The sequence below is a fragment of the Vulpes lagopus genome, chromosome 8 (genome assembly GCF_018345385.1).
Source record: "Vulpes lagopus strain Blue_001 chromosome 8, ASM1834538v1, whole genome shotgun sequence".
In the NCBI taxonomy this organism is placed as follows: domain Eukaryota; kingdom Metazoa; phylum Chordata; class Mammalia; order Carnivora; family Canidae; genus Vulpes; species Vulpes lagopus.
In genome coordinates, this window is record NC_054831.1 from 72,507,682 (window position 1) to 72,527,541 (window position 19,860).

The 19,860-nt window shown below is 44.3% G+C and overlaps 2 protein-coding genes and 1 pseudogene across 3 annotated transcripts in view; 2 read left to right on the forward strand and 1 right to left on the reverse strand.

Annotated features, from left to right (window-relative positions):
- The window catches only part of LOC121497751, a 24,158-nt pseudogene extending 20,573 nt beyond the window's left edge, over positions 1-3,585 (forward strand).
- On the forward strand, positions 3,308-19,523 carry LOC121498121 (phytanoyl-CoA dioxygenase, peroxisomal-like). Its single transcript, XM_041768135.1, has 9 exons — positions 3,308-3,689; positions 5,359-5,417; positions 6,825-6,935; positions 7,747-7,915; positions 10,640-10,721; positions 12,059-12,240; positions 14,295-14,444; positions 16,954-17,088; positions 19,214-19,523. The coding sequence occupies exons 1-9, from the start codon at positions 3,615-3,617 to the stop codon at positions 19,265-19,267; spliced, it is 1,017 nt and encodes a 338-aa protein (XP_041624069.1). The 5' UTR covers positions 3,308-3,614; the 3' UTR covers positions 19,268-19,523.
- Positions 5,070-19,860, reverse strand: part of MCM10 (minichromosome maintenance 10 replication initiation factor) — an 87,856-nt gene continuing 73,065 nt past the window's right edge. Inside the window, exon 21 of one of the 2 annotated variants that reach the window (XM_041768133.1) lies at positions 5,070-5,320. The gene's annotated coding sequence lies outside the window, so the exon portion shown is untranslated. Of the gene's footprint in view, positions 5,321-13,856; positions 13,978-19,860 lie in introns of those variants that run through there. The other variant, XM_041768132.1, reaches the window with a different exon arrangement.

Here is a 19,860-nt window from a genome sequence, read left to right on the forward strand (position 1 = left end):
TATGCCCAGAAATGGGATTGATGGATCATAGGGTTTTTTTATTTTTAATTTTTTGAGGAACTCTCATAATGTTTTTCAATAGTGGCTGCACCATTTTGCATTCTTGCCAACATTACATGAAAGTTCTAATTTCTCTACATCCCTACCAGTACTTGTTATTCTATTTTTGTGTGTGTTTTTTTTCTGGTTTTCTTGGCAGTATTCATCCTCACAGAGGTGAGATGGTGTTGTGTTAGATATTTTTAACTTAAGTAAAAATCTTAGCTCGTACTTCCAAGGACAACTGGATGTTAACTATGCCTTCACAATGACTCAGGGACAAACCGATTGTGAGGATAGCTAGGTTTAAGCTAGAGGGTTAGACAAGTTAAAAAAAAAAAATGAGCTGGTGTTAAGAAGGGGGGTGATGATGTTACAAAGCTGTTTTCTATGTTTATTGTTTATAAGGACCATGTAATAAAGCAGGCACGCTTTCTGATTGACTCTATAGAGGAAAGCCTTGCAAATGAAGCCCTCGCACAATGATTCTGGGCTCCCCCTCCCTGAACACAGATGGTCCTCCAGGAGGCTTTGGAGGAGGGGGATTTCACAGGAACGTGGAAGGTTTTGGGATTATGGCTCTGCCACTTCCTAAAAGTTAACATCCCTGAGCCTGTTTCCTTACTGTAAGGTAGCAACACACATGTCTGACCTCTAGGGTGATAGTAGAGGATAAACAGGATGATATACTGTGGGGGCATGCAGCACTGTTCAGATTCTTTTCAGAAATAAAGAATTGGGGCCCCTGGGTGGCTCAGTCTATTGAGTGTCCGACTTTTGATTTCATCTCAGGTCATGATCTCTGAGTTGTGAGATCATGCGCCACATTGGGCTCTGCACCTGAACTCTGGGCCTGGAGCCTGCTTATGACTCTCTACCCCTCTCCTTCTCCCTACCACTCCCTCTCAACAGCTGATATGTGTGTGCACTTTCTCTCCCTAAAAACAACGAAAGAAAAAAAAAAAAGAATATATCTCTAGCTTTGGAAGGGCTGTCAGCAGACGTTCTTCCTGTCAGCCCTCCAGGGAGGGCCTCAGTTGCAGAACTGCCTTTGTCAAGGTCATGTCCTTGCCCCGTGTCCACTGACTGGTACAGTGTTAGAGCTGGTACTGCGTAGGGGGTATGAAGGCTGACACTTCTCAGCCCAACTCAAGGCAACTCTAAAAGGCCATCCCTTTTCAGAATGTCTCTTGGCCAAGGGTGTCTCTTTTTCTAAGCTGTACCTGCATTAGATGGTCCAAATCCTTTTAATTTTTGACTATGTAATAGGAAAGCGACATAGAAGTGATTATGAGAATTTGCATTCCTTTGATAATAATGAGATTGAGGATTTGTCTCATCTTTATAGGCTTTTCGTGACTGACCGGCTAAATCCTGGTTTCTTCTTAGTTCTACGTACACCTTCTTCTATGGCCATGGGTGGATAGAAAAGATTTTTGTAGAAAAGATTTCACATAACCATATATGGCTCAAATGTTTTGACAGATTAGCCTATTTTTCCTTCTCATTCACTGTATGCCTGACTCCATGTTGTTATTCCCTGCCTCAGGGACTTTAACAGAAGCAGAATGTGATGTCCAGTCCTGAACCCACTGAGGGGTGCTGATATATGTTAAAACAAAGAAACAATGAGAAAAATGAGGAAGAAAAAAGAAATGAGATGCTATGTTAATCATCTTCAGAGACTGGATGTAAAGATATTCCAGAAAGAATCTCTAGTTCTTACAGTCATTATGGAAAGCAGTATGGAAGTTCCTAAAAAATTTGAACTAGAACTACCATATGAGGGGCGCCTGGGTGGTTCAGTGGTTGAGCATCTGCCTTTGGCTCAGGTGGTGATCCCGGAACCTGGGATCAAGTCCCACATTGGGCTCCCCGCAGGGAGCCTGTTTCCACCTCTGCCTAGGTCTCTGTCTCTTCCTCTCTCTCTCTCTCTCTCTCTCTCTGTCTCTCTTATTTAAAAAAAAAAAAAAAAGGAAAGAAAAGAACTGCCATGTGATCCAGTAATCCCACTTCTGGGTATTTATCCAAGGAACTGATATTAGATCTCAAAGAGATATCTGCACTCCCACCTCCACCTAGCACTATTCACAAGAGCCAAGATAAAGCAAACCTAAGTGGTGGTCAACAAGTGAAAAGGTAAAGAAAACAAGGTACACACATACAATGGAATATGATTCAGCATTAGTGAGGAAGGACATCCTACCATTTGTGACAACATGGATGCAGCTTGAAGGCACTAGGTTAAGTGAGATAAGCCAGTCACAGAGAGACAGGTTACCCTCCTTCTCCCATTTACACAAGGAATTTAAGAGTCAAACTCATAGAAGCAGAGACCATGGTGGTTACCAGGGGTTAAACAGAGGGGAGAATGGAGAGGTGATGGTTTAAGGCTACAAACTTTCAGTGAAGCTACATAAATGGTTCGAGAAGTCTATAATACAGCATAGTGTCTACAGCTAGCAATGTTGCAATATATAGTTAAAATTTGCTAAGACAGTGGATCTTATCTTGTGTTCTTCCCACATACAAACAAAATAGTGAGGTGAAGAGTACAGGAGAAAACTTTGAGAAGGGATGGTGGTTATGACCTCGATTATGGTGGCAGTATACTTGCCCCAAAGAAACTGAATTGTTGGAACAGAAAGAAAAGGAGGGGAAGGGAAGGGAAGGGAAGGGAGGCCTGGCTTGGTTGGTGGATCCTGAACTACTGATGTTAGGGTGGTCAGTTCGAGCCTCATGTTAAGGGTAGAAATTAGTTCAAATAAATGAATTTAAAAAGAGAGAGAGAAAGATAAAAGTTGAGAGTTTTAGAAAATTTAAAATACTAGACTGTGAGGATCACACTAGCTTCAGAGTCATTCCTTCAGGGACTATCTTTTTCTTGAATGAGAAGCCAATATGTGGGATACCTGGGTGGTGCAGCGGTTTAGCGCCTGACTTTGGCCCAGGGCGCGATCCTGGAGACTCGGGATGGAATCCCACGTCGGGCTCCCGGTGCATGGAGCCTGCTTCTCCCTCTGCCTGTGTCTCTGCCTCTCTCTCTCTCTCTCTCTCTCTGTGTGACTATCATAAATAAACAAACAAATAAATAAATAAATAAGAAGCCAATATGTTTGGCTACCTCAGACTGGATGCCCAAATTCCTCTTTGGATCAGTACGTTACTTGTACGAGTGAACGACCATGTGAACTGTGAGAGCATCTGCGCAGGGACGGGCCCAGTCACGTGGGATTAAACAGTCTGAAAGTCCCAGTTGGGAGCGTGGGTGATGTGTTGGCTCATTTGTCACTGGGCGAACTTCACCGGGTTAGAAGCCCTTGAAAAGCACTTGCTCTGCTCTGGGAGGCAGTGAGGATCTCTGCGACGGAGGAGCAGGGTGTGCGGGCATCCATCCTCTCCGCCCGGGGCGCCCAGTGCGTGGACCCAGGAGGCCCGGGGCACCCCGCACCACGCAGAATCCGGGAGCTCCAGGCCCTCCACCTGGGCCACTACTGCTCCTCATCAGCCCCCAACCCCCACGCCCAGCCCTGCAGCAGCTGTTAGGCCCTGCTGAGCCATCTCCTGTCGGGGCCATGAACCAGTGCCAGGCAGCCGCCCGCCTGCGCGTCGTGCTGGGACACCTCGGCCAGCCCTCGGCCGGGGCCGGCGTATCCTTTGGGCTGCGGGAGCTCGGGCTGCAGGAGGGGTGGCCTCCAGGGTCCCCTGGGTCGGCGCCCGCGTCCCCGTGATGGTCCCGCCTGTTCCGGGCGCCGGGGCGGGGGGCAGGCGGCAGGGGGCATCCGGCCGCCCGGAGGGCGCGGGCAGTGCGGGCCCCGGGGCTGATGCGCGCCCCCAGCCCCCGGCCTCCGCGCCGGCCCGGGCCCGGGGCCCTGCGCTGCGGGCGGAGAGCAGGCGGCGTGCGCGCAGCTCCCCGGGCCTCTGGCCGCGGCCGCCCGGAGCCCGGGAAAGGCGAAGCACGGGCCCGGCACCGCGCGCGGAGCTGCCCGGGGCGGCCGGGCGGGCGGCAGCGGGAGCCTCGGGCCGGGCCGGCCCCCTCCGCGGGGGGAGCCCGCTCTGGCCGCGGCCCCGGCGCTCCCCTCCAGCCCGGGACCTGCGTGCGCGCCCGCCGCCCCGCCGCCCGCCAAGCCCAGGGGCCCGCGCTCCCCGCGGCCTCGGCCTTCACGAGGGCAGCACTGCTGTGGCATCCAGGACACGTCGCTGCAGCGCAGGGACACCCAATTGCCGGATAGAACCGGGTCTCCTGATCCCTCTGGGGGCCACTTCGGGGAGCCTGGGAAACGCTGCGCGCGATTTTCCCTTCAGCCCGGGACTAGTCTCTGTCCTGCTGTGGGCAGGGTCCTGCATCTTTCCTACAAATGAGACTAGCTGTTGTAGGATTGCTCTGAGTTCCAAGCCTCGATGCAGCGGTAAACGAAAGTCCAGCCGCCCTCCCACAAGGCTGGTGATGTGATCTCATCCGACGGGCCAGAAAGCAGAAACCCAGGCCAGGGGAGAGGCCACTCTTGACCGAAGCCATTTAACTAAAGCAGTGTGTTCCCGGACGGGCACCGTCAACAGCAGCTGGAACCTTGCTAGGAAGGCAGATTCCAGGCTCATCTCTGACCCTGGACTCCAAACACCTGGGAGTGGGGCCCAGCCATCTGTTTTCACTTGTTTCGGATACATGCCCAACAGTGAGAAGCACCAACATACTGGGACTAGGGATAACTGGGTCCAGTCTGGTACTACGGTTAACATTTGATACCATGGGCCCCTGGGTGGCTCAGTCCATGAGGCATCTGATTCCTGTTTCTGGCTCAGCTCTGGAGCGGAGCCTGTTGATTTAATAGACTCTTTATTTGTTTAATTTTTTAACGAGCCATACTCCTTCTCCTATTTTGGTCTGGACTGTCACTAACTTCAATACCTCTCTTGAAGAGTACATTGCTCCTCACTGTTAGACATGAACCTTACAATGTGTATTTGTTCAGCAGTTTAGTGGGAGGAATAGTCACATAGAATAAACTAGGGAAATCTATGAAGGAAACAGTGATGGTTCAAGTGTGGACTCAGCCATTCTCTGCCGGGTGACCTTGGACCAGTTACTGAGCCCAGGGGTCTAGGCCACCTGCTCTGGGCAGCAGGAATGCTGATAAAGGTCTTGGGGCTTCCAGCCCCTCCTCAGGATTTTGTGAATTGAAATGATGGAAGCAAGGGTGCATACCTGTCATCAGCTCTGTGTGTCTTCCCGGATGAGGGCTAATCCAGGGCCAACTGTGGGTTCCAGAAAATGCTGACTCTGAAATTTAATTTTATTTGCCTTAATTCATATTGTAGGTAGCTTACCCCACTTCGGGGGCTGTGTCTCCAAACAGCTTCCATCCTCCACAATTCCAGTAAGTAGATCTAATGGTCATTAAAACCATATGATATACATATATACATCTTCTTCTAGGTGGAATTAAGATATAAAATACAACATATCATGTTGTCTGGTGAATTTATTACACAGGGGGTGGGGCGCCTGGGTGGCTCAGTGGGTTAAGTCTCTGACTCCTGATTTCTGCTCAGGTCATGGTCTCAGGATGGTGGGATGGAGCCCCATGGAGGGCTCTGTGCTCAGCAGGGAGTCTGCTTGCCCCTTTCTCTCTGCTCCTCACCCTGCCCTCCCTGTCCTCCCTCCCTCCCTCCCTAAAGAGAATAAATAAAATTAAAAATATAATTCATTATAGAAATCCTCTGTTGCCAGGACTTGTTCTATTTAAACCTAGGGAAAATGTTAAAGACCTTGACTTTAATACTTATATGTATTTTAACATCCAGAAAGGCAAAAAATATCAGAAGTGTATAGTCTGATTATTTCAAATTCAGGCATGTTACATCTCATTGAAGTTAGCCTATAGTTTGTGGCCATACTGCTCTATTAGCTGGTATCTTTGGCTTATCTTAAATTACCTTTCTCGGGGAAGACTTGATAATCATGGAATATTATCACAGAGCCACAATTCTGATCTAGAATAATGGATCGGGTGCTCTGAGCTGTGCATATGCTATGCACTGAGTTTGCTTTTTGCCACTTTGATTTCTTCTGAGAATGTATGATTTAATATAAAATATAAAATCTGTTATATGTAAAATAAAATTTAAAATATAAGATCTATGTGATTGTTTCCCACCTGAAAAGTCATAATATTCCTGACAAATTACAAATTAGAAAATGAAAGAAATAAAAGGAATTGAAAAAAAACCACCCACAATTCCATTACATAAAGGCAATCACTTAAAACATGTGGTTCTTTTTTTATTTTTCATTTTTTTTCCAAATAGTGTCTTGGTTTTGCACAAATCTAATTATACTTTATATTATAATCACTGTCCATGCTCTTAAAGTCTTCATTTTTTTTTTTTTTTAAGATTTTTAATTAAGAGACAGAAAGCAAGAGGGATAGCGAGTGAGGGGAGGGACAGAGGGAAAGATTCTGAAGTGGACTTCCCCTTAGCAGGTAGCAATCATGGGGCCCTATCTCAGGACCCTTAAGATCATGACCTGACAGGAAATTACCTGGGGCACATGCTCTTCACTTTTAATGCCTGAGTCCTACCTATCCCATTGACTAGATATAAGTCATTAATTGTTTTTCTATTTTTTGGTGACAGTAGTTAATGTTTGGATTTAAAACTTTTTAAAATAAATGTTCACATTGGGGATTCCTAGCTGGCTCACTCAGAAGAAAGAGCACATGACTCTTGCTTCGGAATTATGAGTTGGCTCTATGATAATTTGAAAGTTTTCTTTCTTTTAGGTATACTCGGGATAATGATGTCCTAAGCCTAGAACAGAGAAATTTTTATGAAGAAAATGGGTTTCTTGTCATTAAAAATTTGGTGTCTGATGCTGACATTCAACGCTTTAGGTACAGTAACCTTTCGTTATTTTACAAAATATGTTGTATGTTTGCGTTGGGAACATGGGTAAGAGGAGAGTGTGCGTGTTCAGATATTTTTCAGGGATTGGTTCCTTGGGACGTGGTTGGGAACATGAACTCTGGAACCAGAAAGGCTGGCTTTAATCTTAGCCCTTCTACTTAATCTTGTGTGCCTGGGGCAACTTACTTTCCATGCCTCTCCTTTCCCATCTGTAAATTGGGGAAAATAGGGGCAGCCCTGGTGGCTCCTCAGTTTAGCGCCACCTTCAGGCCAGGGCTTGATCCTGGACCCCCAGATCAAGTCCCATGTTGGGCTCCCTGCAGGGAGCCTGCTTCTCCCTCTGCCCGTCTCTGCCTCTCTTTGTCATTCATGAATAAATAAATAAAATCTTAAAAAAAAAATGGGGATAATAGTACTGAGCCCTAGTGTTGTTGTGAGGACTGAATAAAGTAAAAGACGCACAGAGTGCTTCCAACCGGGCCTGGCCCATGGAATGGAGGAGAGAAGTATTTGCCATTGTTACTCAGATGCAACCAAATCACAGATTTTCCCCACTGTTTTCTTAGGCTAAAGAAGATATGGGTTCTCACAGCGAATTCTGGCCTCACATTGAGGAGGCAGGGGCTTGTGAGCTGGCCATTTTCTCCTCCCTATGCTCAGAGCTGCTCAGCCTGGCCTGGAGATCAACTTGGTGCAAAGACACCATCTCCTCAATCTTTGTGGATCTTTCCACAGAACTGGCCAGGCAGGTGCCTGGAGCCTACAGTATTGACATCATCTGCTAATTTCATTTCCTAGGGACCAGTTTGAAAGGATCTGCAGAGGGGAGGTGAAACTAGAACAAATGATGATAATGAGAGATGTGTCCATTGCAAAATCAGAATATATTCCAAGTGAAAGGATGATTTCAAAGATCCAATACTTCGAAGACGACAAGGAACTCTTCAGATACTGCACTCTCCCTGAGGTTGGAGAACCTTCCTGTGTTTTCTTTGTTTTTAGGTTAACAGCCCACCTACATGCCTGCCCCAGGAATTGCTGCTTTTCCTTTATCTGAACCCCTCTCTGGTGGCTGTAGAGCAGTGGTTCTCAGTTGGAGGAGCACATCTGGTGGCACCTGGAGCCCTGTCGGGTTGTCACAAGGTGTGGTTTGTAGAGCCTGGGCATGCCGCTAATGGAGCCCAGGGAGCCTATAATGCACAGAAAGCCCCCTCCCCCCAAATAATGAATTATCCGGCCCCAAATGTCAATACTGGCCAGGTGGAGATACCCTGCTGTGGCGCTTGGTAATTAATCTGGGGGAGAAGGGCGGGAATTCTGCAGTCGAGAGGGGGAGCCTCTCTCACACTGGATATGGGCATATCAACAGGAGTCACATTGCAGATCCCACTCACTGTACATCCATTTATTGTTGCTTTTGTTTCTGTGAACCTGGTAGTAGAGGTTCAAGTAGGTCTTTAGAGTTAAACTTGTCTAAAAAATTATCATTCTTTAAGCATAAATCATATTTATAAAGTTATCCACATAATATAGAAAATGTAAAGTGAAGTCTCCCAATGTTCATCCCCACTCACTGCCAAGCTTTTAGGTGTATTCAACTAGAATTGTTTCATGGTCATGAAAATGCATCCGTAACCCCCTACTTTTTGTGTTACACGGAACGTACTGGTTGTCACTGTGTCATGTCCACTTATAATAGATCTCACACATCTTTCCATATTACTTACATACTATTACTTATGTTTCTTTTTTAAAATTTTATTTATTTATTCATGAGACAGAGAGAGATGCAGAGACATTGACAGATGGAGAATAAGCTACCTGTGGGCAGTCTGATGTGAGACTTGATCCCAGGTCCCCAGGACCATGCCCTGAGTTATTTTTTTTTTTTAAGATTTTATTTATTTATTCATAGACACAGAGAGAGAGAGGCAGAGACACAGGCAGAGGGAGAAGCAGGCTCCATGCAGGGAGCCCGATGCAGGACTCGATCCCAGGTCCCCAGGATTACACCTCAGGCTGCAGGCAGCGCCAAACCGCTGCGCCACCAGGGCTGCCCCATGACCTGAGTTAAAGACAGATACTCAACACTGAGCCACCCATGTGTTCCTTGAATAGTTTTATGCGGCACTTTGCATATAGAACATTTTGGAAATTATAACTGCAAGAGCTATTAGATAATTTGACTCATATGGGAATCTGGCTGGTTTAGTGGGGAGAGCTGCGACATTTTTTATTATTTAAGTGTATGCTTTTTTTTTTTTTTTAAGATTTACGTATTTATTTAGGCAGGAGAACTGGAAGGGGGCAGAGGGAGAGGCAGAGAGAGAATTCTCAGGCAGACTCCCTGCTGAGTTCTGAGTGCCTAGCAAGACACAGGGCTGGACCCTTATACCCTGAGATCATGACCTCAGCCCCATCCAGAGGTGGACATTTAACCAACTTATCCACCCAGATGACTCGAGCATTTGGCTCTTGATGTCTGGGTTTTGAGTTCGAACCCCAGGTTGGGTGTGGTGATTGCTTAAAACTTAAAAAAAAAAAAAAAAATCTGGGCAGCTCAGGTGGCTCAGTGGTTTAGCACCACCTTCAGCCCAGGGCGTGATCCTGGAGACCCAGGATGGAGTCCCATGTCGGGCTCCCTGCATGGAGTCTGCTTTTCCCTCTGCCTGTGTCTCGCCTCTCTCTCTCTGTGTCTCTCCTGAATAAATAAATAAAATCTTAAACAAAAATCTTTAAACAAATAAAAAAAAAGAAAATTTCCCTCCTGAGAGAAGATCGTATACAGAGGCCACCTATGATGTCCAGCCCCCCTTGGGCTGGGGACAAAAGGGGATGTTGCGTAACTGAACCATTCATTCTCCTCACTCTCAAGTCCTGCTATGGCAATGGAACTTGTGCGCATTGATCAAAGAGGAAAAGCCTGAAGTTAGAGGCAACTTGTGTTAGATGAATCCTGATGAGGCCTCCAAGGTTCCCACCATTCTCAGGTGTGCACCATGCACCTGCTAGTTCATGCAATGATTTTTTAGGAGGTAGGGATGATTTAGTAGTTGGATATTTATTTCAATGTGTATTGGAAAAAGTAATCAAGACATCAAACTTATCACTTCAAGAATATTATTAATCAGGATAATACAAGAGTTAATTCAGGAAAATTATTATTTTTTAAAAGATTTATTTATTCATTCAGAGAGAGAGAGAGAAAGAGAGGCAGAGACACAGGCAGACTGAGAAGCAGGCTCCAAGCAGGGAGCCTGACGTGGGTCGTGATTCCGGGTCTCCAGGATCACACCCAGGCTGCAGGAGGTGCTAAACCACTGCGCCACCAGGGCTGCTATTCAGGAAAATTATTGACTAATATTGGGCATTTAGCAACATATGCTAGACATCATAAAATGGCTCTTGAGTCACTGAAGTTTAGAAGGGGGGCGGGACGGAGGGAGAGAAACACAAGTAGACTTGCCACTGAGCAATTAGCCCAACCTAGCCCATGATCCTATGACCCTGGGATAATGACCTGAGCTGAAATCAGGAATCCGATTCTTAACCAGCTGAGTCACCCAGGAACTTCTACCAAGTGTTTTGCATAACTATTGGCGTCCTGGCTTTTGTAATAAATAATTGTACTTTGTACCATGGGCCTGTTTATTTGATTTTCTGTGAAACTTTTTTTCCTGTTTTCTCTTAGATTCTGAAATATGTGGAGTGCTTCACTGGACCCAATATTATGGCCATGCATACAATGCTGATAAACAAACCGCCAGATTCTGGTAAAGGACTCTTATTTCAAGGAGAAAAACAAACAAACAGGAAGTTTCAAGCATTTCAACTATAGCTGTGTGTAATACTGCTAAACTTTGATAAATAAATATTTATATACTTTCATTTACGTCTCAAAACAGCACACATCATAATAGTTGAGGTAGAATAGTTATTTCAGATATTAACTGGAGAGTTATTGTTGCATTTTCAGAAGACAGGCTTGCTTCTAAAAACTGTGATTAAATAAACATGACTGTTCATATACCATTGGTTGCTATTATTATAATCATCACCTGTAAGGTTTGTTAACCATTCTCACCTATGATAGGGAGAATTCTGCTTTTCTGATTGAAGACATTATGATTACTAACAAAATTAAAACTATATTTATGAATCACAAACTACAGTTGCTCTTAAAATTCCTTGTCCTTGCTGAAATGTAGCTCCTAAGATCTCATTACCACAGAAAGTGATTTGAAAGCTAAAACCCAGGAATGAGTATTTCTAAAAAAATTTTGTGTAGCTCACCCGGGACTTGAACTCATGAGCCTGAGATCAAGCCTTGAGCTGAAATCAAGAGTCAGATGTCTAACTGACTGAGCCACCTAGGTGCCCCAAGGAATCTGCATTTTTGAAGCCATCCCCAGCTCTTGGACCATGCTGAGAAATTCTGCTCTACCTGTAATAAAGTGATCCTTCAAGATCCTTTATCCTTCTCCACTTTTTCTGGAGAAAAAGAGCCAGGAGAACTTTATTTGACAGGCTTGTAGTTTAATTAAAATCACCAAATCTTTCCTACCCTGGATGTCTTGTTTAGAGACGTCATAAAACATAAAACAAACATAAACATGGCTGAGGGAGCTGTGATCCTCCATAGTGAAGTACACCAAGTGCTTTTCGTTCTGTGATGTACTTTTTGGAAACTTTTTATTAATTTAGTTAATGATACTTTTTTTGCATCAGCCACTTACAAGGCTAACAGAGAACCTCCAATTTGGTTACTCTCTTCAAGTATTAAAACTTTTTTTTTTGGTACTCTGCTCTGTACCCAAACCACAATTACAAAGAAATAAAATACAATAGAGTTCATGACAATTCAGTGTATGAATTGCTAGTGAATGCTGTGTGTAAGTCCTCGGCTCCCAGGAACCCAGAAAAAAAGTAGAGGATCTGGAGTTGCCCTTTGGATTTGATATTCCAATTTGATGCTTATCTCTCTGGACTGATTTTTCTGTAATGTTGTTTCACTTCTTTGGGTTTTGCAGGAAGTCATTGTCGTGGTTTTGCAGGCCAAAGAGATGAAATCTGAGATGCAAGTGTGTATTAACAGCAGGTTCTGTTTCAGGCAAGAAGACATCCCGCCATCCCTTGCACCAGGATGAGCACTACATATCCTTCAGGCCCAGCAATAAAATTGTCTGTGCTTGGACAGCCATGGAGCACATTGACAGGAACAATGGCTGCCTGTGTGTGCTTCCAGGCACACACAAAGGCACTCTGAAGCCACACGATTATCCAAACTGGGAGGTATGTCTCGTTAGAGGAGGAATCTTTTTTGTTGTTGTTCTTGTTATTATCTTTAAGATTTTATTTGGGAGAGGAGGGCAGGAGAGACAGAAGGGAAGGGGAAGGGACAAAGCAGATTCTGCTGAGCATGAGTCAGATATATGGCTTGAACGTCGCACCCTGAGATCATGACCTGAGCTGGCTACAAGACTTGAACACCAAATTGACTGAGCCACCAGGACCTCTAGAGGCAAAAATCCTTTATTATTTTCTTAAGATTTTATTTATTTATTCAAGAGATGCACAAGACAGAGAGGCAGAGACATAGGCAGAGAGAAGCAGGCTCCATGCAGGGAGACCACTGTGGGACTCAGTCCTAGGATTCAGGGATCATGCTCTGGGCCCAACATGGGCGCTCAAGCGCTGAACCACCCACGTGTCCCAGGGAGAAATCTTAACCAGAATATTTTTTGTTTTGATTCTACAACAGTATCCATAAAGAGATTTAACAATGAGATGGCATTTCCTTCTTAAGAAAACATGGTTTTGGAATTAGGATCAGGGAACATTTGCAACACCATGTGCATGTGTCAAGTGCCGAGTACTTCTTACTCACTGATTGATGGCTCTTGGCATAAAGAAGAGAGAGGAATCATCTCTTTCTCTCTAGAGAGATCAACAGAGACCCTGTGGAAGCATGAGTAGTATTCCATTCATAACCGTTGCATGGCTTATGGATTGAGCTAGTGCTGTTGGAAGAGTATAGAAAGCTATTGAGCCCATAAATGGTGACATCAAATTGGTCCTTCAATAATGATAATCTAGAGGCCTAGAGAAGAATATACTGGAGGTGAGAGTCCAGAGGCAGAGAAACCAGAGAGGAGGTGATAAGTGTTTTAGGTATCAGACAATAAGGTCTTGAAATCCCATAATGATGGTCAGAATGGGATAGAGCGCGGGCTGTTAAGACAGGAACAATGGATGTGATCTGTAGGAAGTAAAGAATATAGCTTTTAGGACTTCTGTCTCAATTAGTTAGATTCTTGCACTGAGGATTAGTGCCAAGGAAAATACTGGGGTCTGGATTCTGATATAACTGAAACTGTGAGATTCACAAATTCAGTTGAGTTTTGGGGAAAGTTTGGTGCAGGCAACAGAAGTGGGCCGTGGCTGACTTAAGCCAAACGGAGTGTTTTGGAGGGTGGCAGACACCTGCTGAGTCAATGGAAAGGCTGGCTAGCTCTGATGAGCAGGAGAGTGGGGGTTATGTTCAGTGGGAACACTCGGGGTGGGGCACCTGGTGGGGTCAACTGAACTGTGATCATGACCAGTGCCTTCCATCTTCTGCTCAGATTCAAAGTGACCACAGTGGGAGGTTAGATCGACTTAGCTTAGGTCACGTATCAACCCTGGCCAGGAGAGAAGTGCACTGGATGAAAACCACAACTGAGTCCAGCAGGAAAGCAGTCCTTTCCCCAGAAGAACGTGGCACAGTCTCAGGAAGGGAAATGTGATGCCGTCCTCCCACCATAACTATTACTTAATGAAATAACTGACTTGGGAAATAGTTATAAAGAACAGAATGTTTTAATTTACTGTTTTTCTTTTCTTACTCTGGATGTGACACCAGTGCTTTCTGAGCTGAGAAAAATTGAGATTTTCGCTGTGCTGGTTTGGGAGAACAATTAGCTTCTTAGAGGTACTCCTGAGTTATAGAAGAATGGTTCAGGCAAAGTTCTAGGTGAGGAGAATATCATCCTGGGAAAGAATGATTATACATTCAGGCTTGAAAGGTGATCTCCCATGTTAACTGCAAAATGCAACGTTGATCTAGATCCTCAAATATAATACACTTATGACGGGTATGTGGAAATTTCAGCATCTTCCTTTGCCTCCCTAAATCCATGATTTTAATATAACAATGTGACTTTCACAGCCACACATCTGAGAAGCTTTTGTATATTTGCAGTACCTTTTAAGAATCTATTTATCTTTCTCTTGGAAGAACTTAGGAAATCTACTCGTTAGTCATTGGGTTCCTCAAATACAGAGTTGGGTTCTCTTATGTGTTCTAGGGGGGCGTGAACTTAATGTTCTATGGGATCCAGGACTATGATGAAAACAGCCCCCGCGTGCACCTCGTGATGGAGAAGGGAGACACCGTATTCTTTCATCCTTTGCTCATCCACGGATCTGGCTGGAACAAAACTCAAGGATACCGCAAGGTATGCATTACATCACCGTGCTTTCCAAAGACGAATAGGTTAGAAGCAAAAATGTCAAGATATGTGAAACTTTATGAGATTTGTGATGTTTAACTAAACTGCTCTTGCTCTGGTTTATTTACCAGGAAATATATTTGATACCTCATGCTTTTTTTGCTAAGTTATCAATAGGAGGCGAGTGACCTCAGTTTCCCAATCCTACTGATCCTGAATTAGGAACATTCATAGAATTGCTTCAGAGAAAGAAAATACTTGGTAGCCCACAGCCTGTGCTTTTGGAGACAGAAACAATGGCTGATGTACTAAAATCTTAAAATGGGAAATGGGTATAGGAACCATTTATGACGGCAGTATATAATAGCTTTGTTATTGAATTGGCTGCCCAGAAATAAGATTTAGCAGCAAGCCATGTTTTTCACCCCTTAACTATGAATATATTAAAAACCTATTGATTTCATTGCTTACATTAAAATTTGACAAAATTTCCCATATTCCCAGATTTCTCTCTTCTCAAAAATTCAGCAGCTCTGACAGCACTGTGGACTGACATTACCCACATTACATGGCTCTTATTACAATATATTAGGGGGTTTTGGGGTTGAGTGAAGCGTGCCAGTTTGTCACACCAACACCCGTTGTCTCCCTAGGTGCAGGGTTAGCTACCAGGTTTCATCTTCTATTCATTCATATTTCCACCAGGTCAACAGGGCCAGGATGAGGGTGAGGCAAGAAAGCCCTCTCCTCCAGGGAAAATATAACGGGGTTAGGAGGATGGTGCTAAAATACCTCAACAATCAAGTTAAATGATAGTTTAAGGCAGTATTTAGAAAATCAACATCAATGCAAAAGAATATCTATGATTAACACAATGCCAAAATTTTAAATAAAGACTAGATCAGACTCCCCACCAGCATGACCCTCAGAAGTATGAAAGCAGGCGGTACAGAAACAAGACATAAATAATGTGAGTGTTGTGAAATTCATGAATTTGGGCCTTATCATGTATCCTTGGTGTCAACATTCAACTTGAAATGAAAAATGGAAATTTAGGTATATGTGTATCAAAACAGGAAGCTAAGATAAATAGTTTGAAAGTCTGTATGAGTTAGAAAATTCTATTACTTCCTATATGATCAGGATCATAAAGTAATATAGGATAGCTACATATTGAAAGATTTCATGTCAAATCCTTACAAAATAGTATAAAATGATTACTCTAGGACCTAAAAGGTAAATAAGAAAACCAAGTAATGTGGTTGATAACATCCTAACACTGCAATTTTTTTCAATAGTTTTTCAACTACCAATTTGGGAAAAGATGAACCTTACAAAAAGACTTCAAAACACGTATATAGTAATATCGCCTCTGGCCTCAGGTGTCACTACTCCTTGGTGTAGTGTGGGGGCATCTATGGGAAATGGAGTTTGTGATACCACTGTCTAGAAATCTCATGTTGAGGGCGGCTTCGGTGGCTCAGTGGTTTAGCGCAGCCTTCAGCCCAGGACGTGATCCTGGAGTCCTCGGATCAAGTCCCACATCAGGCTCCCTCCATATAGCCTGCCTCTCCCCCTGCCTGTGTCTCTGCTGCTCTCTCTCTCTCTCTCTCTCTCTGTGTCTCTCATGAATAAATAAATAAAAATCTTAAAAAAAAAAATCTCATGTTGCAAGCAAAGCAGGCAGACCTTCTGAGAAGCGAAGTCACCACAAGAGAGCTAACGTGCGACGAGGAAAGTGAGTTTTAAGTTTATGTGCTGATAACCTTTTCAAGAATAGAAAGAACCAGGGCACCTGGGTGGCTCGGTGGTTGAGTGTCTGTCTTTGGCTCAGGTCATGATCCTAGGGGTCCTGGGATTGACTCCAGCATCGGGCTCCCCGTGGGGAGCCTGTTTCTCCCTCTGCCTGTGTCTCTGCCTCTCTCTCTGTGTCTCTCATGAATAAATAAAATCTTAAAAAAAAAAAAAGAATGGGGAGAACCAAGTAACCTCCTCTTACCTTCAGAAGGAAACAAGATGACTGCAGTATATGAATGCTATTGGACTTCAAATGTCCTTTTGATTTGACAAGGGTGGGTGTGTATATTATTTATCTTTGCAAGGTCTTATTGTGTTTTTCTTTTCCCCCCTGATTAAGCTGAGTAACTAACTTCTGTGACTAAGAAGAGGATGAAGAACCCTTGAACCCATTCCTGTTTAGGACTTGAGGACATGCACTCGCTAGATAAATCACGTGTTTAAAGTCCTCTTACTCTTGTCATTATGTTCTCTGCCCATTTTGAAAACAGGTATCCCAGGGAGCTTAAAACCTCTTGGAAATTCTCAGTCAGCCTTTAGCTGTACCTAGGGGGAGAAAAGACCCCAACCCCAAAGAGACTAATCCAAGACACGATGGAACATTCTAGAAATCAAATGCTAGTGAACTAGCTGATGTTCTAAAAGAAGTCTTTCTGTTTGGTTGTTGCTGTTAACAGATTTTTTTCTGCCCCAATATTAATCATTTCACCCTGCACAGGCAATTTGCTGCCATTTCGCCAGTGCTGACTGCCACTACATTGATGTGAAAGGCACCAGTCAAGAAATCGTTGAGAGGGAATTTATGGAGTTAGTACACAGATTATATGGAATTCCGAAAGATACCAGCCTGAAGGTACGTTTGTATGAGATGAAAGATTTATAAGACTATTTTCTTCAATGCATGACAATACTCATATCTATTTTTTTAAAGATTTTCTTTATTTATTTGAGAAAGAAAGAGAGAGAGAGGGAGAAAGAGCATGAGCAGTGGGGAGAGAAAGAGGGAGAGGAAGAAGTAGACTTCCTGCTGAGCAGGGAGCATGATGTTGGGATCAATCCAGGATCCTAAGATCATGAACTAAGTGGAACATAGAGGCTTAACCAACTGGGCCACCAGGCACCTGAGTTTTCCCTGATTTAATTTGGAAGCATAATGTGCATTGTTTAGAGCACCGTGCAGAAGTCTTGCTGAGATCCACTGAGAATTTCAGCTAGTACTTGCTTCCCCCACGTGGGGCACCTGAGCATCCCAGACTTCTTTATGTCTTTTGGCCGCCCTGTGCTGTGTAGGCTATCCTGTTCCAGAACAGGCAGGTAGGAAAGGAAACAGCAGATCTGGAGGAGAGCAAGTGAGCGACAAAAGCCACCTTCTGAATGCACATAAGGAAAGTTAAAGGTTTGGGGTGTTACCCATAGGCCTCCTTTAATTTCTATACAACAGAGTATTTACATATATGCAGATCCAATAACTGTCCCAGAAGCAATTCTCAAGCAGGTTTCTGTGTGGGTCAGTTAGCATCTGGGGTTCCATGGAGCTGATGGCAGAAACCACTGATGCTTATCAAGAGGGGACATGAGACATTATTTCATATGCTTTGCTACTTAATACACAAGACTTGTAAAGTAGTTGCGTGTAGCTAGTGGGCATTCACTAACCCACTGCTAGTGTGCTGCTGATGATCCCCAGACAAATTATAGTCAAGCCAAAGAAATAAACATATTTGCCTGGTAGACAAAGACATTTTAGCCTCCGAACCAAGAAGCTGATCCTATGTTCCAATTTGCAGGAATCACCAATATATGTGTTTCCTAGGGGGTGACAGGACCTCCACGTAGACTGAATGTAATGATAACTCGGCCCCTCTAGTACTGTGAAGAGTACCGCACACCAGCACTACACTACTGGGCCACTGGGAATCAACTTCTGAAACTCATTCCCAGCTGAAGAATCTTACTTCCCCCTTGGCCCCTTCTCCCTTTAGAACCTATGAATCTATCCCATATCAGAAGAGGCTCTCATTTCAGATTTGCCGATGGTGGGAAGTCTTGTCCTTCTCTCTTTGCCCAGTTTTAAAACGCTTTTATGAAGGCATCCGCTTTTGTCAAGTGGGGCTTCCGGTTAACACACTGATTCTTGCAGCAGAAAGAAAAGCATATGTTGTGTTAGCAGTTTGTCAGGGTTGTAAATGAATGAACTGCCTCCAGTATTTATTTCAATTATTTGAGAGAGAGAGAGAGAACGTGAGCAGGAGGTGGGGGTCCGGGCAGAAGGAGAGGGAGGGAATCTCCAGCAGATTCCCCACTGAGCCAGGACCCCAACACGGAGTCCATCCCACCACCCTGAGATGAGTTGGGCTCTTAACTGACTGAGCAACCCAGGTGCCCTCCCTCCACGCTCTTAAGGAGAAAGTGAAAAGTCCAAGAGGCTACCAGAAGTGATGCAGGTGACAGAGATACATTTCAGAGTCAGGTTCAATTCTGAAATTAAGCGTTCCACCAGACCTTGCTGTCTGCTCAAAAATAAACAAGAAACCAGAAATTTTGTTGAATCAAAAGTCTCAGTTGTTTGATTAAGAACAAAGCAATAACACCAAATCAACCCAATACCAAATCATGACCTGATTTTCACTGAGGAGCAGCAGATCACTCTAGATCAGGCAGCTAGTGGCTAAAGGAAAGCCAGACAAGGAATGGGGGTCTCCTTTACCAAAAGCCTGCCCAGCCTATTGAGGACACCTGTAGTCAACAGGAGCACCAATTGGCACAGGCTGACTGGCCTCTGGCTCTCTCAGTTTGTTCAACACGATATCAGATATTGACAAGTAAATTATTGGTAGTCTTAGAATATGGTTCATTTACTGATAGGACCACTGTGAGAGTTTTTCGATTTAACTATTGGTAGATGCTAGAAATCTTTGTCTGATGCCCAACAGATTCTCAGTGTTCCATGGACTCACTGTATTTGGCTTTATTTCCAGGAGGTGTCTAGATATCGAGCCCGGCTGGTGAAAGGACAAAGAATTAGCCTTTGAAGTAGCCGCCTGCTGGAGCTCTTTGAGAGAAAACCTAAAGGAATCAAGATGCCTATGGAACATGTTTTATTAATGAGCTGTCCTAATCTTTCCTGTCACTTGTTATGAAGATCACAACGCACTTACAGGGAACTTTATGGTATCTGGTTAGCTCTGGGTGAGGGGCTGTTGCTTTAATGGATGAACAGATCTAACACTGGCCTATTACTGTCGTCAGGAATACTACTTTGCACCTAATAAAGGTCACCGATGTCTAATTTAAGTGTGTTCAGTTACTTTCATTCAGTTAGCTCTTTGCCCAAGCAAGAAGGAATGCTTTAAACTCAGGGTCTGCTGACTTTTTTGCATCCCTCTTCTGGAAATCCCACCACCCACTGATTTCATGGCATGAGAGACTTCTCAGATCTAGAACACTGTCCTCTACACACACGTTTAATGGAGGGCCTTGTGGAGAGAGGACGAGGGTGGATGCTCATGCTTTGACACAGGAGTCCCTTGCATGACTACTCCAACCCAGCCAGCCTCCTTAAAATAGACAGGATCTTTCCAAATCCCTTTCTCTGTTGCTGAACAAGGAAGACAAAAGTGACTCC